The sequence below is a fragment of the Hyla sarda genome, chromosome 4 (assembly GCF_029499605.1).
Source record: "Hyla sarda isolate aHylSar1 chromosome 4, aHylSar1.hap1, whole genome shotgun sequence".
In the NCBI taxonomy this organism is placed as follows: Eukaryota; Metazoa; Chordata; class Amphibia; order Anura; family Hylidae; genus Hyla; species Hyla sarda.
The window spans coordinates 354878782-354901047 of NC_079192.1; the positions used below are offsets into that span (position 1 = coordinate 354878782).

The window sequence follows — 22266 nt, forward strand, 5'->3', positions numbered from 1 at the left end:
ATGATTATAGTTTTATTTTTCTTACATAATGGTGTGGATTTCAGGAGAATGTATTCACTGGTGATAATACATTATTTGTAAATGAAAATAAAAAAGTTATTAGGACAAATATATTTGCTCATCTATTTAATCCCTTGGGGACGGAGCCCATTATAACCCTAAGGACGGGAGCATTTTTTGCAAATATGACCACTGTCACTTTAAGCATTAATAACTCTGGGATGCTTTTACTTATAAATTTGATTCCGAGACAGTTTTTTTGTGACATATTCTACTTTATGGTAGTGGTAAATTTTTGTCGATACTTGCATCATTTCTTGGTGAAAAATTCCAAAATTTGATGAAAAATTTGAAAATTTTGCATTTTTCTAACTTTGAAGCTCTCTGCTTGTAAGGAAAATAGACATTCCAAATAAATTATATATTGATTCACAAATACAATATGTCTACTTTATATTTGCATCATAAAGTTGAGATGTTTTTACTTTTGGAAGACATCAGAGGGCTTCAAAGTTCAGCAGCAATTTTCCAATTTTTCACAAAATTTTCAAAATCGAAATTTTTCAGGGACCAGTTCAGGTTTGAAGTGGATTTGAAGGGCCTTCCTATTAGAAATACCTCACAAATGACCCAATTATAAAAACTGCACCCCTCAAACTATCCAAAATGACATTCAGTAAGTTTGTCAACCCTTTAGGTGTTTCACAGGAATAGCAGCAAAGTGAAGGAGAAAATTCAAAATCTTCATTTTTTACACTCGCATGTTCTTGTAGACCCAGTTTTTTAATTTTTACAAGTGGTAATAGGAGAATAAGCCTCCAAAAATGTGTAACCCAATTTCTCTCAAGTAAGGAAATACCTCATATGTGTATGTCAAGTGTTCGGCGGGAGCAGTAGAGGGCTCAGAAGGGAAGGAGCAACAATGGGATTTTGGAGAGTGAATTTTGATGAAATGGTTTTTGGGGGCATGTCACATTTAGGAAGCCCCTATGGTGCCAGAACAGCAGAAAACCCCACATGGCATACCATTTTGGAAACGACACCCCTCAAAGCACGTAACAAGGGGTCCAGTGAGCCTTAACACCACGCAGGTGTTTGACGACTTTTCGTTAAAATCGGATGTGTAAATGAAAAAAAAATGTTTTTCACTAAAGTGCAGTTTCTTCCACAAATGTACAATTTTTACAAAGGGTTATGGAAGAGAATGCCCGCCAAAATTTGTAACCCCTTCTCTTCTGAGTATGGAAATACCCCATGTATGGACGTAAAATGCTCTGCGGGCGAAATACAATGCTCAGAAGAGGAGGAGCGCCATTGAGCTTTTGGAAAGAGAATTCGTTTGGAATGGTAGTCAGGGGCCATGTGCGTTTACAAAGCCCCCTGTGGTGCCAGAACAGTGGACCCCCCCACGTGTGACCCCATTTTGGAAACTACACCCCTCACAGAATTTAATAAGGGGTGCAGTGAGTATTTACACCCCACTGGCGTTTAACAGATCTTTGGAACAGTGGACTGTGCAAATGAAAAATAAAATGTTTCATTTTCACGGACCACTGTTCCAAAAATCTGTCAGACACATGTGGGGCGTAAATGATCACTGTACCCCTTATTACATTACACGAGGGGTGTAGTTTCCAAAATGGGGTCACATGTCCATTGTTCTGGCACTATGGGGCTTTGTAAACTCATGTGGCCTTCAATTCCGGACACATTTTCTCTTCAAAATCCCAATGGCGCTCCTTCTCTTCTGAGCATTGTAGTGCGCCCGCCGAGCACTTTACATCCACATATGGGGTATGTTCTTACTCAGAGGAAATGGGGTTACAAATTTTGGGGGGCTTTTTTCCTATTTTCCCTTGTGAAAATGAAAAATTTAGGGTAACACCAGCATTTTAGTGAAATTATTTTTTATTTTTTTCATTTTCCCATCCAACTTTAATGAAAATTCGTCAAACACCTGTGGGGTGTAAATGCTCACTATTCCCCTTGTTCCGTTCCGTGGGGGGTGTAGTTTCCAAAATGGGGTCACATGTGGGTATTTATGTTTTTGCGTTTATGTCAGAACCACTGAAAAATCAGCCACCCCTGTGCAAATCACGAATTTAGGCCTCAAATATACATGGTGCGCTCTCACTCCTGAGCCTTGTTGTGCGCCCGCAGAGCGTTTTACGCTCACATATGGGGTAATTCCATACTCAGGAGAAATTGCGTTACTAATTTTGGGGGGCTTTTTTTCCTTTTACTGCTTGTGAAAATAAAAAGTATGGGGCAACACCAGCATGATAGTGTAAACATTTTTTTTTTTTTTTTTAACAATAACAGGCTGGTGTAACCCCCAACTTTTTCTTTTCATAAGGGGTAAAAGGAGAAAAAGTCATCCCAAAATCTGTAGTGCAATTTCTCCCAATTACGGAAATACCCCATATGTGGCCCTAAACTGTTTCCTTGAAATACGACAGGGCTCTGAAGTGAGAGAGTGCCATGAGCATTTGAGGACTAAATTAGGAATTGCATAGGGGTGGACATAGGGGTATTCTACGCCAGTGATTCCCAAACAGGGTGCCTCCAGCTGTTGCTTAACTCCTAGAATGCCTGGACAGTCAGTGGCTGTCCAGAAATGCTGGGAGGCTCCGTTTTGGAAACCCTGCCGTACAATACGTTTTTCATTTTTATTGGGGGGGACAGTGTAAGGAGGTGTATATGTAGTGTTTTACTCTTTATTATGTGGTAGTGTAGTGTAGTGTAGTGTTTTTAGGGTACATTCGCACTGGCATGTTACGGTGAGTTTCCCGCTAGGAGTTTGCGCTGCAGCAAAAAATTTGCCGCAGACCAAACTTGTAGCAGGAAACTTACTGTAAACCTGCCCGTGTGAATGTACCCTGTACATTCACATCGGGGGACAAACCTCCAGCTGTTTCAAAACCACAACTCCCAGCATGCACTGACAGTGCATGCTGGGAGTTGTACTTTTGCAACAGCTGGAGGCACACTGGTTGGAAAATCTCTTCAGTTAGGTTCTGTTACCTAACAATATTTTCCAACCAGTGTGCCTCCAGCTGTTGCAAAACTCCAACTCCCAGCATGTACTGACATACCGTGCATGCTGGGAGTTGTACTTTTGCAACAGCTGGAGGCACACAGGTAACAGAACCTAACTAAAGGTTTTCCAACCAAACAGTATTTTCCAACCAGTGTGCCTCCAGCTGTTGCAAAACTACAACTCCCAGCATGTACTTATCGCCGAAGGGCATGCTGAGATGTAGTTATACAACAGCTGGAGGTTACGCAACTACAACTCCCAGCATGCCGAGACAGCTGTTTCAGCATGCTGGGATTTGCAGTTTTGCAACATCTGGAGGGCTACAGTTTATAGACCACTGCCCAGTGATTTCCAAACTGTGACCCTTCAGATGTTACAAAACTACAAATCCCAGCATGTCCAGACAGCAAAGAGCTGTTTGAGCATGCTAGGAGTTGTAGTTTTGCAAGATCTGGAGGGATACAGTTTAGAGACCACTATATAGTGGTCTCAAACTGCAGCCCTCCAGCTGTAGCAAAACTACATATGCCAGCATGCCCAAACAGCAAACAGCTGTCTGGGCATGCTGGGAGTTGTAGTTTTGCAACATCTGGAGGGCTACAGTCTCAGACTGTAGCCCTCCAGATGTTGCTAGGCAACTTACCGGCTTCAGTAGGATCCAGGGAGCCGTCCTCTTCTGCCGCCCGCCGATGGAGGGGTAAGTGGACCTTCGGCGTTCGGTCTCCATCGTTTTCCCTGTCCTGCCCCACCTATTGTGGGTGGGCAGGACGGGGAAAACTAATGTAAACCCCTCCGCCCCTGATCTGCTATTAGTGGTCACGTCTAGACCACCAATAGCAGAGATAGGAGGGGTGGCACCTCTGCCACCGCACTCCTATCGCTTTAGGGGGATCGTAGTTGTCTTAGACAACCGCGATCCCCCTTCTATTCCGGGTCACCGGGTCACCATAGACCCGTAATGACCCGGAATCGGCGCAAATCACCGACATGGGGGGGTCTAATGACCCCCCTGGGCATTTGCACGGGGTGCCTGCTGATAGATATTAGCAGGCGGCGGGGACCGAAATTCCCACGGGCGTATGCCCTTCGTCCTTAAGTACCAGGACGCAAGGGCGTATGCATACGCCCTTCGTCCCCAACAGGTTAAAAAACTAATAATTTGTTAATGTTATTTCTAAAGCATTTATACTTGATAACTAAGTTATAAATTGGTTTAATATATTCTTATGTTATGTATTGTAAGTGCTTTTACATATGCTATACAAACATACTGTATATTCCGACGTATAAGATGACTTTTTAACCCCGAATTTTCTTCTGAAAAGTTGGGGGTCGTCTTATATGCCGGGTACTGGGGTCTGGCATAGGAATACCTATGATTATCTGCCCGGCCCGGCTCCCGTGTGCGGCTGCAGGCGGGGACCGGCCATAGCATGTAAAAACTAATTACTGATACTAAAAACCAGGGGGCCTCCAGCTGTTGTGAAACTACAAATCCCAGCATGCCCGGACCGGCAAAGGCTGTCCGGGCATGCTGGGAGTTGTAGTTTCACAACAGCTGGAGGCCCCCTGGTTTTTAGTAGACAGTATTAGTTTTTACCTGCTATGGCCGGCCCCCGCCTGCAGCCACACACGGGAGCCGGACCGGACACATAAAAAGAAGTATTCCTATCCCGGACATCCCTGTGTCCGCCGGTCACTTACCATTCCCTGGCTAACGCGCGTCCTCCTGCGATGATCCTCGGGTCCTCCACCTCTATGGTTGTACGTCAGTGACGTCCCGTGCGTACAACCATAGAGACGCAGGAGGACCGCAGGATCATCGCAGGAGGACGCGCGTTGGCCAGGGAATGGTAAGTGACCAGCGGCGCGTTATCTTCTTCAGTGTTCCGGTCACCACTCCCCCGGTACTGGCACCTCCTGCTATAGTCCATAGCAGTAGATGTGACCCCGGACCGGAGGAGCGGTGACCGGAACACTGTGGGGGCAGCACACAGACATACAGCCTCCAGCCATACACTTTATATGGCTGGAGGCTGACGCTGTATGTCTGTGGGGAAGGGGGGGGGGGAGCTGACAACCTAATGTGGGGGGAGTTGCCTACTATTATGGGTGGAGCTGCCTACTATTATAGGGGGAGCTGCCTACTATTATGGGGGGAGCTGCCTACTATTATAGGGGGAGCTGCCTACTATTATAGGGGGAGCTGCCTACTATTATGGGGGGAGTTGCCTACTATTATGGGGGGGAGCTGCCTACTATTATTTATTTAAAAAAATAAATAAAATTAAAAAAGAACAACAAATAATGATAAAGGACATGAGGATGGCGCGGAAAATAGCGGGATTGGAGGAGATGATTAACAAGTTAACAGTTTTTTTTCTGTTTTGTTGTTATATTTATTTCTACATTTTCTTTAAAAGTTATTCATGAAAAAAACAAAAATGTGTGGTCTCCTTTTTATTTATTCTTTTCCCTTGTTTAGAACAGGTGACAAAAAATTTCCATGTGGGCTTTTCGTTGCGAGGAGTTAACAGCAACGGTCTAATGGGTATGCAGCATGAGTAGACATGACCGCACTAGACGTGAATGCAGCATGAGTAGTCAATATCGTGGCAAATTGACTTGGGTTTTTATGTTACAGCAGCATGATCAGAAAATATAGTGGCAGAATGACTCAGGTTTTATGTGACAGTAGCATGATCAGACAATATAGTGGCAGAATGAATCAGGTTTTACGTGATCGCAGCATGAGTAGACAATATTGTGGCACATTGACTTGGGTTTTTACGTGACAGCAGCATGATCAGAAAATATAGTGGCAGAATGACTCAGGTTTTATGTGACAGTAACATGACCAGACAATATAGTGGCAGAATGAATCAGGTTTTACGTGATCGCAGCATGAGTAGACAATATCGTGGCAAATTGACTTGGGTTTTTACATGACAGCAGCATGATCATAAAATATAGTGGCAGAATGACTCCGGTTTTATGTGACAGTAGCATGATCAGAAAATATAGTGGCAGAATGAATCAGGTTTTACGTGATCGTAGCACGAGTAGACAATATCGTGGCAAATTGACTTGGGTTTTTACGTGACAGCAGCATGATCAGAAAATATAGTGGCAGAATGACTCAGGTTTTATGTGAGAGCAGCATGATCGGACAATATAGTGGCAGAATGAATCAGGTTTTACGTGATCGCAGCATGAGTAGACAATATCGTGGCAAATTGACTTGGGTTTTTACGTGACAGCAGCATGAACAGACAATATAGTGACAGAATGACTCAGTTTTTACAAAATGCAGCATGAGTAGACAATATCGTGGCAAAACAAATCAGCCTGATGGCAGAAGCAGTAGTAGTAGTAATATATAATGTCATAATCACTCAGGCAAGGGTTACAAGCAGCAGCAGTAGTGGCTATAGTACTAGATAGCGTCAAAACACTCGGGCAAGAGGTGACAGCAGCAGTAGTGGTAATAGTAGTTTATAGTGACAAATCACTCGTGCAAGAGGTGCCATGAGCAGCAGCAGTAGTAGTAGTAATAGTAGACAATATAGAATCAAATCACTCAGGCAAGAGGTGCCATGAGCAGCAGCAGCAGCGGTAATAGTAGTATACAGTGGCAAATCCCTCTGGCAAGTGCCATCAGTAGCAGCAGCAGCAGGAATAGTAATAAAAAATGGCAAATCACTCTGACAAGAGGTGCCGTCAGCAGCAGAGGTAATAGTAATAAAAAATGGCAAATCACTCGGGCAAGAGGTGCCATTAGCAGCAGGAATAGTAATAGATAGTGGCAAATCCCTCGGGCAAGAGGTGCCATAAGCAGCAGGAATAGTAATAGATAGTGGCAAATCACTCTGGCAAGAGGTGCCATCAGCAGCAGTGATAATAGTAATAAAAATGGCAAATCACTCGGGCAAGAGATGCCATAAGCAGCAGGAATAGTAATAGATAGTGGCAAATCACTCGGGCAAGAGGTGCCATAAGCAGCAGGAATAGTAATAGATTTATGACAAATCACTCTGGCAAGAGGTGCCATCAGCAGCAGTGGTAATAGTAATAAAAATGGCAAATCACTCGGGCAAGACGTGCCATAAGCAGCAGGAATAGTACTAGATAGTGGCAAATCACTCTGGCAAGAGGTGCCATCAGCAGCAGTGGTAATAGTAATACAAAAAAGCAAAGCACTCGGGCAAGAAGTGCCATCAGCAGCAGCAGCAGTAGTAGTAATAGTACTAGATAGTGGCAAATCACTCTGCCAAGAGATGCCATCAGCAGCAGCAGTAGTAATAGATAGTGGCATATCACTCTGGCAAGAGGTACCATCAGCAGCAGTGGTAATAGTAATGAAAAAATGGCAAATCACTCTGCCAAAAGGTGCCATCAGCAGCAGTGGTAATAGTAATAGATAGTGGTAAATCACTCTGGCAAGAGGTGCCATCAGCAGCAGCAGTAGTAATAGAAAGTGGCAAATCACTCGGGCAAAGGGTGACAGCAGCAGTATGAGTACTATATAGGTACATAATCACTCAGCCTTTTGGCATCAGCAGTAGGAGACCATATAGTGGCAAAATAACAAAGGCTTGAAGTTGCAGCAGCATGGGAAGTACATTGGAAAAGCAGAATGACACAGGCCTGAGGCATGAGGACAGCATATAGTGGCTTAATGACACAGCCTGGAAATATTTATGCCCTTTAACACTAACTGCCCACTATGAGTTTAAAAGGAAGATAATATAAAGTCCAAAGTGCATATTATAACACTTTCTTGGAATGCATAATAAAAATAAATAAATATCAAAAACATCAACTGTGTTACTGGTGCATGACTTTGGTATTGTAATAAAATATTAAATTTATATAACAATATGAGATAAAAAATTTAGAATATCATAAAAAAAAAAAATAATACACACAATTACTTCAATGGAAATGTCTATTATGGTTGAAAGTATGTTGCTATCGGCCTTTAAAATTCTCACTCACAGACACAAAACAGAAGTCTAAATAATGTTAGATAGAAGTAGGTAAGTTGTGGAGGTCCTGCATATGGTCAGCTCTAACAGGGGAGGACGGTGGGCACCATTTTGCGACGGGCCATATGATGGATTGAAAAACACTGTCTCCACTGTCCCACTCAGTTTTGGTTTGTTGCTCCAGTCGGCAAGACCAGAGCTCCAGCGGAGTAGCGTCTGACGCAATGATAAGGTCAAAATAAAGTGAGATGTTGGTAGCAAAGGCCGACTGTTTGAAAGTGCATTAACGGAATTGTACGATTCAGTCCGGACTAAAGAAAAATAGCTTTCCTGATAATGGAAAATTCATTGCAGTAGTAATGTGTATTCTAAAATCGACAATGTAATCACTTTTAATGAAAAAAAAAAAAAATTCCTCATATATTATATATATATATATATATATATATATATATATATATATATATATATATATATATATATGGTAGCCCTTGGGGGGGTGTATGGTAGTGGTGGTATGGTATCGGTATATGAGGGGTTAATGTTAACCCTATAGTTCGTGACGCCAGGCTGAGGGCTGGTATGCTGAGGCAATGCTCCGGCCTATCGGCGCCCTTCAAAGGAACGATAGGTGCATGAAATGACTGAAGGTCCACAAGGAGATTGAACTTGAACAACTTTACTTAAGTGCTTGCGATACATCCAAGGCACAGTAACAGTCTCGTACAAACAGTCCTTATATTGCTTAGTGCCTGACAGTTGTTGCGGACCTTGAGCTATTTAGACAGTCTCTGAATATAGGGTAGATATTTGCAGATCCGTCCGGATTTAGGGGTTATATTAGGTCCGGTGATGCTGCAGAGTGTCTGGGAATTGATACACTCTATATTCTGAATTACTCAGCCGTTGCCGCAAGGCTCGGGCCTAACTCACTGCGTTAGTTGCTGTACAGGTCTTTCCACGTCAGGAGTACAGGAGCAAGAGAGAGAAAACATGGCCGCTGCCCCCTTATATGGGCAGGGGGCGGGGCGAATTCGATTGGTCCTAACATCTGTCACTCACCATTACAGAGAGTAACGGGATTGCTTATGTCACAGGGCCTCCAAAGGTCCTTAAGCTTAATACCATAGAGTTTACATAGTCATGTGACTCGGAGGTCCTGCAACGCCATGGAACAGGTAATTAACTATTTATCTACATATATATTACTATATTTACATTACCTTTACATAAATTACTGGTCTATGAGCTGGAATAGAGGCGACAAGGGGTAGACTACATCACAGGGATCTCTACTTCCTAGGGACCCTGGCTATGGGGACCAACACACACATAGGTACCGTATAAGATGCGGTACCGGGACACCACATATATATATATATATATATATATATATATATATATATATATATATGTTATATATTTTATTATAATACCTCAGTCATGCACCAGTATCTATGGTGAGGTCGTGAAAGGTTTATGATTATAGTTTTATTTTTCCTACATAATGGTGTGGATTTCAGGGCAATTTATTCACCGCTGATAATATCTTTTTTTGTAAATTATTTTTAAAAAAATTATTAGGACAGTTAGATTCGCTCATCTATTTAAAGAAAAAAAATTGTTAATGTTATTTATAAAGCATTTATACTTGATAACTAAGGTATTAATTAGTTTAATATATTGTTATGTTATGTATTGTAAGTGCTTTTACATATACTATACAAAAATCCTTTTAACTCTTCATTACAAGTAATTCAAATTTTTATTTCATATCTTTTGCAAAACAACTTAAAAAAAATTAGAGACCTGACAAAACATCAGGAGAAGATGCGAAAGCATATGGAGACACATAGGCGCATGAAGCGAAAACAAGAAGAAAATGGAGGAGATTGAGGAGATAATCATTAAGTTATCTTAGATTTTTTATTTTTTTTTTTTTTGTTAGAGTGGATTTTAGGATTTATTAAAAAGGTATTCTTTAGAAAAAAACTTTGGTCTCCTTTTTAATTATTCTTTTTGTTGTTTATAACTGCTGAATAAAAATTTCCATGTGGGCTTTTCGTAGGGAGGAGTTAACAACAATGGTCTAATTGGTCTGCCTGAGTCACCTGACCTTGATAGACTTACAGAACACTTGACTTACAAATTAAACATTTTAAAAGTAGAACACTACTTTTGCACACAAGTTAAGGTATTAAAAGACAAATTAAAAACATGAGAAAAATAACAGGGGGCCCTGGGGTCACTCTGCCAGAGAGGACCCTAAGGACAGATACATGAATAAATAAATAGCTAAATAAATAATTAAAATCAAATGTACAGATTTATTTACATAATTTCATGATTATAAATAATATATAAATTAAACCATGATTAAAAAATGAATAAATTCATCATCAAATTACTATATTAAGCCATTCAACCATGATTATAAAATAAATAAATGCATATATATATATATATATATATATATATATATATATATATACATACATACACACACACATAAATAAATAATGAAAAAGTTAAACAACGGATTTAATGGAGAGAGAGCCAAGGAGAGGGAATGAATGACAAGGGACCCTTTAGCACCCTGAACCGACGGGCGGGTGCCACAAAGTCGCCGCCGATCCAGGACTCATTCATCTTGATGAATGTGAGTCTGTCCACAGAGTCTGTGGACAGACGGGTCCTCTTGTCCGTGACCACTCCACCTGCCCCGCTGAATGTCCGCTCAGATAGTACGCTGGAGGGGGGGCAAGACAATAACTCCAGCGTATACTGAGCGAGCTCGTGGCAGGTGTCCAATCTGGCAACCCAGTACTCCATGGGTTCATCGGTGTTCATACTGTCAGAAGCACCAACGGATCCCATGTTGTCTGCCACCATGTGGGCCAGCCGCTGGTGGTGACTGCTGCTGCTGCTGCTACTGGGTCGCTCAGATTGGAAGAACATCCTCATCTCACCCATTAGGTCCCCTGCTCGGCTGCTGCTGCTTGGTGCAGCCACCTGCTGGGTGAGATGGGCGGGAACGACTGGAGGCCAGGGAGTTGCCTGCTCCAACCGGCTGACGATGCGGGCCTGCAGTTCCTCCATCCGATGCTGCCTCCGGCTGGCTGGGAGGAACTGCTCCAGTTTCCCGTTGCACCGTGGATCTAAAAGGGTGGCCATCCAAAAATACCGCATTCATCGTGGTATACCACGCACCGGCCTATAACACGCACCCTCATTTTACCAAGGATATTTGGGTAAAAAAAGTTTTTTACCCAAATATCCATGGTAAAATGAGGGTGCGTGTGTGTGCGTGTATACCCCGATACACCCCCAGGAAAGGCAGGGGGAGAGAGGCCGTCGCTGCCCGCTTCTCTCCCCCTGCCTTTCCTGGGGGTCTAGAGCCCTGCTGCCGGCCCTTCTCTCTCCCCTGGCTATCGGCGCCGCTGCCCGTTCTGTCTCCCTGACTATTGGTGCCGATGCCGATAGCCAGGGGGAGAGAAGCGGCAGCGGCACCCATTGCCGGCGCCGCTGCCCCGTTGCCTCCCCCCATCCCCGGTGGCATAATTACCTGGGTCGGGTCCGCGCTGCTGCAGGCCTCCGGTGCGCGTCCCCTGCGTCGTTGCTATGCACGGCGCGGTGCACTGACATCATGCGCCGCGCCATGCAGCGCATAGCAACGACGCCGGGGACGCAGCAGCGCGGACCCGACCCAGGTAATTATGCCACCAGGGATGGGGGGAGGCAACTGGGCAACGGCGCCGGCAATGGGTGCCGCTGTCCCTTCTCTCCCCCCTGGCTGTCGGCGCCGCTTCTCTCCCCCTGGCTATCGGCGCATCAGGGGGACAGAATGGGCAGCGGCGCCGATAGCCAGGGGGGAGAGAAGGGCCGGCAGCAGGGCTCTAGACCCCCAGGAAAGGCAGGGGGAGAGAAGCGGGCAGCGACGGCCTCTCTCCCCCTGCCTTTCCTGGGGGTGTATCGGCGTAAAAATTTTAGCCTAAAAAGTGCGTGTTATACGCCGATAAATACAGTAATCCCTCTCCTTGATAGTCTTGATCCGGGGGTCCCTCCTGAGGCATCGCAGCATGTGGGCAGCCATGGGGAAGAGCACAGCCCGCTGTGACTCTTCATGGCTGCCCGGGTCCATGACCTCTAGCTCCTCATGCTGCAGGCGCTGCTGCTCACACTCCGAGATGCCCCACCCCCGGACTATCGGTGCCCCCAACACCGGCTCTCCCTCCTGGCCTTGACTCTGGGACGTCAGCAGTAACCTCCTCCTCCTCGTCCTGGTCTTGGTGGAGCAGTGTTGCCTCCTCCTGCTCCACCAAGGCACTCTCCCCAGCATCAAGCAGGCGATCTAGTGCCCTGTCCAGCAGGAACACTATGGGGAGCACGTCATTGAGGCCGACATGCTCCCCGTTGACCATCTTGGTCGCCTGCTCGAAAGGGGCCAACACATGGCAGACCTGCTGTATCTGCCCCCACTCCACATTGGTGATGTACGGGAGGGTTTGTGTTGGCCCGGAAGTGCCTTGCTCCAGCAGGTATTCTCTCACCGCCCTTCGCTGCTCCCACAACCTCTCCAGCATGTGGAGGGTGGAGTTCCACCGCGTCACACTGTCCACAATCAGCCTGTCCTGCTGCAACTTGGATAGGGACGCGGCAGCGGTTGGGGAGCGCCTGAAGTGGCTGGCAATCCTCCGTACCCTTAGCACAATGTCACTCAACCCGGGATAGGTGTGCAGGAACTTCTGCACCATAAGGTTGAGGACATGTGCCAGACAGGGCACGTGGGTCAGACTGCCAGCATGGAGGGCGGAGAGTAGCTTGCTGTCGTTGTCACAAACAACCATACCTGCCTGGAGCCTTCGGGGTGTCAGCCACTTCTGGACCTGAGCCTGAAGTGCGGTCAGCCCTTCATGTCCAGTGTGTCTCCGGTCCCCTAAATTAACAAGCTGGAGCACGGCCTGACAGGGCACGTTCCCCACACTTGAGTAGTTACGGGGACGCTTGTTGGGAGGCTCAGCAGCTGTGGAGACAGTGGCTTGAGGGAGACCAGCAGTTCTCCCGTGGACACCCCGGGGCGGCACCACAAAATCTGAAGCTGCCGATCCCTCCCCAGTGCCTCGGAGGGAAACCCAATGGGCCGTGAAACTGATGTATCACCCCTGCCCATGCCTGCTGGTCCAGCCATCCATTGTGAGATGCACCCTGTCGCTGACAGTGTGATCCAGCGACAGGGATACATTCTCCACAATGTGCTGGTGTAGGGCAGGGACACTAGTCCTGGCAAAAAAAAAGGCGGCTGGGGACACGCCATCTGGGTTGGGCCTGCTCCAACATCTGCCTGAACGGGTTGCTTTCCACGATGTTGAAGGGCAGCAGATGTTGGGCGATAACCCTTGCCAGGAGCCCATTGAGGGAACGCACATGTCTGTCTCCAGGGGGGAAGGGAGTGGTGCGGTCAAATGCATCAGTGACAGACGGCTGGCGTCGGATACTGAAGAGGAGGGTGCAATGGAGGAAGAGGTCTGGCTGCCGGTACCAGTACCTCTACCAGAGGGAGCAGGGGGGGTGGGGGCATGAACTAATGGGAACAGGTGAGGGTGTGGCAGGGGCTGCTGTACCCTGCACACTGGTGGTGGCGCTGCTACCACCATCACTCATCTGCTCATACTCCCGCCAGTGGTTGACTCGGAGATGCTGGGTCAGAGCTGTGGTACCCAGCCGAGCCAAACACTTCCCTCTCATCACCCTGGCACGACAAAGCTGGCAGATGGCTATGGTAGGATTGTCTGCTGCCAGGGTGAAGTAAGCCAAGACAGGTGACTTCAGCACCACCCTCCTATCAGATGGGGTGATGCTGACTTGCACCTGCTGGGGCTCGGTGCGCACAGGTGGAGCGCGCTGCTGCTGCTGACACCTCCTGCTGCCATCACCAGGGGAGACCCTGACGCTGGTCTCCCTGGTGACCTGGCACACCGTTTCCCCAGGGTGCCTACCTTCCTCGTCACTGCTGCTGTGAACTGACAAGGGAGGTGGCACCCATGTTGGGTCACCCTCCTCTTCGCCCCCAGATGTCAGACCCAGGGCTAAATTGTGGTTGGCTGAGGGAAACAGCTGACATGGAACCGCTAACCTGGCTCTGCTGTCCCCTCACTGACGCCTGGGTCTGACTAGATGCGGGTGTTTCTTGCTCAAAAACACCCGCACCACTTGGAAGGGATGTCTCTGGGGTACTGACAGCAGGTACTCCATCCTCCTCCTCCATCATTCCTTCCAAAAGGTCCTGAGCATCAGGACAGAACTGGATGTCTGCCTGATGCAGGGCCTCCCCCAAGATATCCCTCTCACTGTCGCTGTCAAACAGTAAGAGGCTTGACTCTTGGGGGCAGGTCCTAAAGGCACCGGTGGACTGGTGGTGCTGCTGTGAGGGCTGCTGGGAGTCTGGACTGAGGACTCCATGGCACTGCTGTGCCCCATAAACTCAACCACTATTGGAGCCTGAGATGTTAATATCGGGCGGCTGCCCGAGGAAAAAAAATCGCGGATCAGGTGGACTCCCCTTCCACCTGATCCACTTGTAGGAGCGCCCAGCACTGGGAGTAACTCCCCTACCCCTGCTGCCAGGTATGCTGCTCATACTTGCTGATGGGGAGGGGGGGGAAACTTTATTGGGGGGGGGTGAGAAGATGAATTTGATGTACAAAGACAAGCACGCAGACAAAGATGCAGACAAAGACTATTCAAGTACAATCATTTTTTTTTTCACAAGGACAAAGACGTAGACAAGGATACAGACAGCTACTAAACTAGAACAACTAAACTACTACAGCTAAAACTTTTTTTTTACACGAACTGACGCAGACATGGACGATGACAACAAATACTAAACTTTATGTAAACTACAACTAACTTTTTTCTTTTCTTTTTGTCACAAAGACAAAGACAGGGACACAGACCACAACTACTAAACTGGAACTAAAACTAAACAGCTAAAACTAAACTTTTTTTTTTTTTTAAGCTAACAAACAGACGCTGACACGAACGATGAAAACAAATACTAAACTAATATAAACTAAACAATAACTCTACTTAAACAAACTAATATATGACTAAACAAAACTAAACCTAATTTTTTTCCCTTTTTTTTAACACAAAACACACAAACTAAACACACACTAAATTAACCTACCTTAAAGAAATTTAAACGTAAACTAACTACACAGAAATCTAACACTAATCTACACGAACCTAGACAAAAAAAAAATATGTGCTTTGAAAAAAGCAGTTGGGTCTTTTGCTTTGAAAAAAGCAGTTGGGTCTAAGGTGGTACTATGAAGCACAAAGCTCAAAGGGCGCTGGAAAAATGACAGAAGCACTCCACTCTTAAAACCACCATGTGAATCTGCAAGGAAATAATGCTGGGAGTGATCTTATATACTGGTCATGCCAGCAAGTTTCTATTGGTTGCTAGGGAGGTTGCTAACCTCGGACAACTGTGGTTGCAGAACTCTCATTGGCTCAGAGGTATAAAAAGGGAGTGGAAAATATTTGCGAATATTCGCAATACGAATATTCGCATGCACAAACTAATCACCTCAGATTCTCGCCCCAGGGTCTCTAATCATACCAGCAATGCATTTATCCGTCGATGGAGATCACTATAATGTGATCTGTGTTTAAACAAGTTTGGGATAAAAACGAATATTCGTAATCGCGAATATTATTCGCAATATTCTAAATATTCGCGAATATGCTATATTCGTGACGAATATTCGCATTGCGAATATTCGTGAGCAACACTAGTGTCCAGAGCATGAAGGCGCTGCCAGGAGACAGGCCAGTACATCAGGAGACATGGAGAAGGCCGTAAGAGGGCAACAACCCAGCAGCAGGACCGCTACATCTGCCTTTGTGCAAGGAGAAGCACTGCCAGAACCCTGCAAGATGACCTCAAGCAGGCCACAAATGTGCATGTGTCTACTCCGACTTCCACAGGTGGGGGTTGTGCTTACAGCCCAACACCATGCAGGACATTTGGCATTTGCCAGAGAACACCAAGATTGGCAAATTCGCCACTGGCGTCCTGTGCTCTTCACAGATGACAGCAGGTTCACACTGAGCACATGTGACAGACGTGACAAAGTCTGGAGAAACAGCATAGACAATTGCCTTCAGATGACCCCAAAGATAAAAGCCTAAGGGGGTCAGATTGGGAGACTTCGGGGGCCATTCAACTGGCCCACGACGACCAATCCACTTTCCAGGAAACTGTTCATCTAGGAATGCTCTGACCTGACACCCATAATGTGGTGCACCATCTTGCTGGAAAAACTCAGGAAACAAGTCAGCTTCAGTGCATAAAGAGGGAAACACATCATCATGTAGCAATTTTGCATATCCAATGGCATTGAGGTTTCCATTGATGAAGAATGGTCCCACTATCTTTGTACCCCATATACCAAACCATACCATCAATTTTTGTGTTCCAACAGTCTTGGAGGGATCTATCCAATGTGAGTTAGTGTCAGACCAATAGCGGTGGTTTTGTTTGTTAACTTCACCATTCACATAAAAGTTTGCCTCATCACTGAACAAAATCTTCTGCGTAAACTCAGGGTCCTGTTCCAATTTTTGTTTTGCCCATTCTGCTAATTCAGTGCACCGATCTGGGTCATCCTCGTTGAGATGCTACAGTAGGTCGAGTTTGTAAGGGTGCCATTTGTGAGTAGCTAATATCCGCCGAAGGAATGTTCGACTAATGCCACTCTCCAGTGACATGCGGCGAGTGTTACGCTATGGGCTCTTGCTGAAAGAAGCTAGGATAGCCACTGATGTTTCTTCATTAGTGACAGATTTCATGCGTCCACATTTTGGCAAATCCAACACTGAATTAGTTTCACGAAACTTAGCAAGCAGTTTGCTAACTGTAGCATGGGAGATGGGTGGTCTCGTAGGGTGTCTTGCATTGAAATCTGCTGCAATGACCCGATTACTGCGTTCACCAGACATCAACACAATTTTTATCCACTCTTCACATGTTAACCTCGACGACATGTCAATGGCTGATAACAAAGAAAACTTGTAAATAACTCATGAAAGAATAAAGTTATGTTAAAACCAAGCACATCATTGTTTTTCTTGTGAAATTCCCAATAAGTTTGATGTGTCGCATGACCCTCTTCCTATTGAAAAAACTAAAGTTGGATTCAAAATGACCGACCTCAAAATGGCCACCATGGTCACCACCCATCTTGAAAAGTTTCCCCCCTCACATATACTAATGTGCCACAAACAGGAAGTTAATATCACCAACCATTCCCATTTTATTAAGGTTTATCCATATAAATGGCCCACCCTGTAGAATCACATAACAGTAAAGACAACTAAATGATAGCAAGAGTCCAACATATTCACTGTCCTATGAGTCAGTGAAAATTTAGCTGTAGCAGTATGTATAATTTCTTGCATTGGAACAGCAGCAAATAGTAACAAGAGTTTAAAGGCAGAGATAAAAAACACACAGGGGTGCGCTTCTTAATGAGGTATATTCACTGGTGTGCACCCTCCGCCACACCAGTGATATACCGTTCTTGTTAATAGTGGCACTTGGATGTGAAACAGTAGTGATGATGGAGACGAATATGGGTACTGGCTGCTGTGCTCCAACCGGTATCAGATTCCAAAATTAGTGGCTGATAGAGGATAACAGGAAATAGGTAAAATGAAAAACCAGCTTGGGAGGTGCTGCACAGAATTTGAATGGAAAAGAAGGACTCAAGCATCACAGGACAACAACATTTTTATTTTGGTAATGGGGACAATGCGTTTTGGCATTGACTAATCCCTTCTTCACATCCACTAACAGCTCTAAAAAATATATATATATATATATATATATATATGTGTGTGTATATATATATATATATATATATATATGTATATATATATATATATATATATATATATATATATATATGTTCCACTGCAATAAAAAAAAAAAAAAGTCACCTTAATTAAAACAGTACTTTGAATGATTATCTTGTACTCGACCATAACATTAAAAATAAAATGTGCACATAGAGAAAAACATACATGTGACTTTGTAGCATGACATAATAATGTAGCATTGTTGCAATTGAGATATGCATACATGATATTGTAACACAATTGCAGAGGTGACATACAAATATTTCCCAAAAATGGCAATATATGGAAATGACTTCACATATGTAGTGTTGTTTCATATATAAGAAAATGCTCGGGTAGAAAGCCACATAGGTTGCGCTGTAGAGATAGAGTAATAACATATACTGTTAGAGATTTCAATTTGAAGTACACTTTGGACTTTAGTAAACATTATGGACACTTACCCCAGGTTTAGAATGTACAGTGTACTGGGGTACTGTGGGAAGGATGAGAAGTTGTTGTCAGAAGAAAAATAATGGATGCAGGGTAAGAAAGAGGGTTGCTCGTTTCTAGGGAGTAGCAAATACCTGGTCTGGATGCCCTGTTCAGTTTCTATGCTGCTGCACTCTGAGACAGCGTGCCGGGAGCGTGCATATAAGGCAGTGTGAGTGCCGATACGTCACTTCCTATAGGGGATGTCACGGGAATTAGGGACGATAGATCGGGTGTGCGCTCAGTACGGACCGAGCAGTACTGACATGCACAGGACTGGAAACGATACGGGCTATGCGCGGTGTGTGTGTAGTTAAGGAATAGTTTAACTAGGAATGTTGTATGAATTCTAATGCTTAGCTTAATCTGGGGAATACGTTTTCTATGGATTTCGGTGTGTGGATGAATGTGGAGACAAAGAGTAGTGGATGTGAATGCACCGAGGGGAATTTCTGAGGAGAGGGAATACTTGATAGTGTTAAGGATGGGTCGATCATCAAATGTGATTGACCGGGCTGCTATACACTTTGCCAAGTGTCGACACAAAAAGATATTACACCACACAGGATATGTTGGTATACACTCTTTCTTGTCTGGAAGCTCTGCTGCTCCCAAAAGAGTACTCTTTAATTCAGGAAGAAACAGCTGGTTTTAACATTGCAAAGTAGGAGGATGAATTATGACATCACAATTAATATGTTACAGTTTGATTGGTTGTTCAAATATTGCGTTGGCATATCTAGTGTCCATTAATTTCTTGTTAAAAGTTCTCTGCTCATCAGATGTTTTGTCTTTATACTCCTGAATGGTGCCATGACAAGGTCTCGGTCCAGTGTCACAAACAGATAATATTTTGAGTAAAGGGTTGAAGGATAAAATTATGCGTCATCCTATATGCTGAAAAGTCTTTTGTGGAGTAGCATAAGTCTTTATCTTGTGAGACTTCTTAGCTTGAGATTTCTTCATCTTTCCATGAAATCTAATGGTTAGATGACCTGTATTCAGAGTCTCCATCTCAAAGCTCTAGTTCTTAGTTACAAGCAAAGCGATAAGATTAAATGTTTTGCATTAAAGGGGTACTCCGCCCCTAGACATCTTCTCCCCTGACCAAAGGAGAGGGGATAAGATGTCAGATCGCCGCGGTCCCGCTGCTGGGGAGCCCTGGGATCCCCGCTGCGGCACCGCGCTCTCATTACAGCACAGAGCGAGTTCGCTCTGTGTGTAATGACGGGCGATACAGGGGACGGAGCAGCGTGACATCATGGCTCCGCCCCTCGTGACATCACGGCCCGTCCCCTTAATGCCAGTCTATGGGAAGGGGCGTGACGACCGCCAAGTCCCCTCCCATAGACTTGTAATGAAAGGGGCGGGCTGTGACGTCACGAGGAGCGAATCCGTGACTTAACGATGCTCCGGCCCCTGTACTGCCCGTCATTAAGTGCAGAGCAAACTCGCTCTGTGCTGTAATGAGAGCGTGGTGCCACAGCAGGGATCCCCAGTGGCGGGACCACGGCGATCTGACATCTTATCCCCTATCCAAAGGATAAGATGTCTAGGGGCAGAGTACCCCTTTAAGGAAAACAAGCTCTTCTACAATATTGAGCATTAGCATATAGCATTCTGATGTATCTGGGTTAAAGGGTAAGGGAGCAGATATTTTTCCAGCACCAATGGCATTTTAATATTAATATATTGATCAGTCATTAGAAAAATAAGGGTCATCCCTATCAATAGGAGTTGTAGGCTCTTATATGCTGATATATTGCTGATATATTGAATTGAGGGATCATTTAGGGAATATATTGGGTAGATTCCCATGCTTGGGATATGGGAGACTGAAAGGGGTATGGGCAACCTTAAGTGGGTGTTGAAGAAACAATGGAGGGTATCCGGCTCCACAGCAAACTGTTAAAAAGTTCAAGCTTTATTGTATTCTATTAAAACATGGTAGTGCAGGGTAAAAACAACCGCGCCGAAGCTTTTCGGATCTAAGATAGGTCCTTAATCATGGCAAATTACAGACAGAACTATGCTGGTTTAAATAGTGTACCTGGATATGACATGGTATCTGGAACAATCACTTAGATGCAGTTATAATTATATTGCGAACCTAGAAGAATATGTTTGTCTAAGTACTCTATAGGTTTAGACCATACAAAAAATATATAGCAAATGAGAAAATAAGTGTGGGTATGCATTTAACTAGTAAGAGTAGACCATTAAACATACAATTAAATTTCTCTCAGAGACAGAAAAAATTCAAGAAAACCAAAGTTGGCACAAATTCATTAGGCTAATAGCACAAAGGAGAAATACCGCAAATATTTGTAGACTGAATGGTTACAGTTGTAGTAACACCCATAAATAAAATTAGAGTAATGACAAATAGATGTGGTCATGCATAGTTTCAAATTTCTGAATTAAAGATAATTCAGAAATTATATAGTAGCTATGTTATGCAAACTGACCCACTATCTAAAGTATATAAGTTTTTTTGTGAAAGAAAAGAAAAAGTTTTAAAGCAATATAAATGAGAAATATACAAAAAATACATATAAATTAAATAGCCTGTGGTATCTCTCAATGACAGCATAAAATATGATGTAATATAATTTATATATATATATATATATATATATATATATATATATATATACATAGGGGAATATGCAAAGAAGCTCATTACACAACCTTTTCAGGTAGTGTTCCCTGGTATCAGCTTAGCTCCTGTTAAGGAATATAAAAAGCTGAACGGGATATATACCAAGCCAGACTACTCCCCAAAAGGGAAGTTTCGACCCATCTGCAATGGAGATTCAGGTTAGGCCATTTAGCACTCCGCAGGCATTCTGGGTAGGGGAATATGCAAAGCAGCTCATTACACAACCTTTTCAGGTAGTGTTCCCTGGTATCAGCTTAGCTCCTGTTAAGGAATATAAAAAGCTGAACGGGATATATGCCAAGCCAGACTACTCCCCAAAAGGGAAGTTTCGACCCATCTGCAGATGGGTCGAAACTTCCCTTTTGGGGAGTAGTCTGGCTTGGCATATATCCCGTTCAGCTTTTTATATTCCTTAACAGGAGCTAAGCTGATATCAGGGAACACTACCTGAAAAGGTTGTGTAATGAGCTGCTTTGCATATTCCCCTACCCAGAAGGCCTGCGGAGTGCTAAATGGCCTAACCTGAATCTCCGTTACACCTGAAGAGGTGTCCTCTCCCTGAGGAAAGTACTGACCTCTTTTATATATATATATATATATATATATATATATATATATATATATATATATATTTTTTTATATACATGAGGTCATTGCGGTAATTCAAACCTTTAGGGGCACGTGTGTCTAGGGATAAAATCCAAAAGGCTTACATAGTTACATAGTTACATAGTTAGTACGGTTGAAAAAAGACATATGTCCATCAAGTTCAACCAGGGAATTAAGGGGTAGGGGTGTGGCGCGATATTGGGGAAGGGATGAGATTTTATATTTCTTCATAAGCATTAATCTTATTTTGTTCCAGGAATGTATCTAATCCTGTTTTAAAGCTGTTAATTGTTCCTGCTGTGACCAGTTCCTGAGGTAGACTGTTCCATAAATTCACAGTCCTCACGGTAAAGAAGGCGTGTCGCCCCTTGAGACTAAGCTTTTTCTTCTCCAGACGGAGGGAGTGCCCCCTCGTCCTTTGGGGGGGTTTAACCTGGAACAGTTTTCTCCATATTTTGTGTATGGGCCATTAATATACTTATATACGTTTATCATATCCCCCCCTTAAACGTCTCTTCTCAAGACTAAACAATTGTAACTCCTTTAATCGCTCCTCATAGCTAAGATGT

General features: G+C 44.3%; 2 protein-coding genes across 13 annotated transcripts in view; one reads left to right on the forward strand and one right to left on the reverse strand.

Annotated features, from left to right (window-relative positions):
* Window positions 1–9990, forward strand: part of LOC130267215 (voltage-gated potassium channel subunit beta-3-like) — a 66650-nt gene extending 56660 nt beyond the window's left edge. For all 4 annotated transcript variants that reach the window (XR_008843100.1, XM_056516622.1, XM_056516621.1 and 1 more), the window contains one exon: window positions 9834–9990. Coding sequence is in view for 3 of the 4 variants with exons in the window: in XM_056516622.1 (XP_056372597.1) it covers window positions 9834–9924 (91 nt within the window). In the remaining variant the exon portion in view is untranslated. The remainder of the gene's footprint in view (window positions 1–9833) is intronic.
* Window positions 1–22266, reverse strand: part of SEC24A (SEC24 homolog A, COPII coat complex component) — a 916567-nt gene that overhangs the window by 466674 nt on the left and 427627 nt on the right. The gene's annotated exons all lie outside the window — the stretch shown is intronic.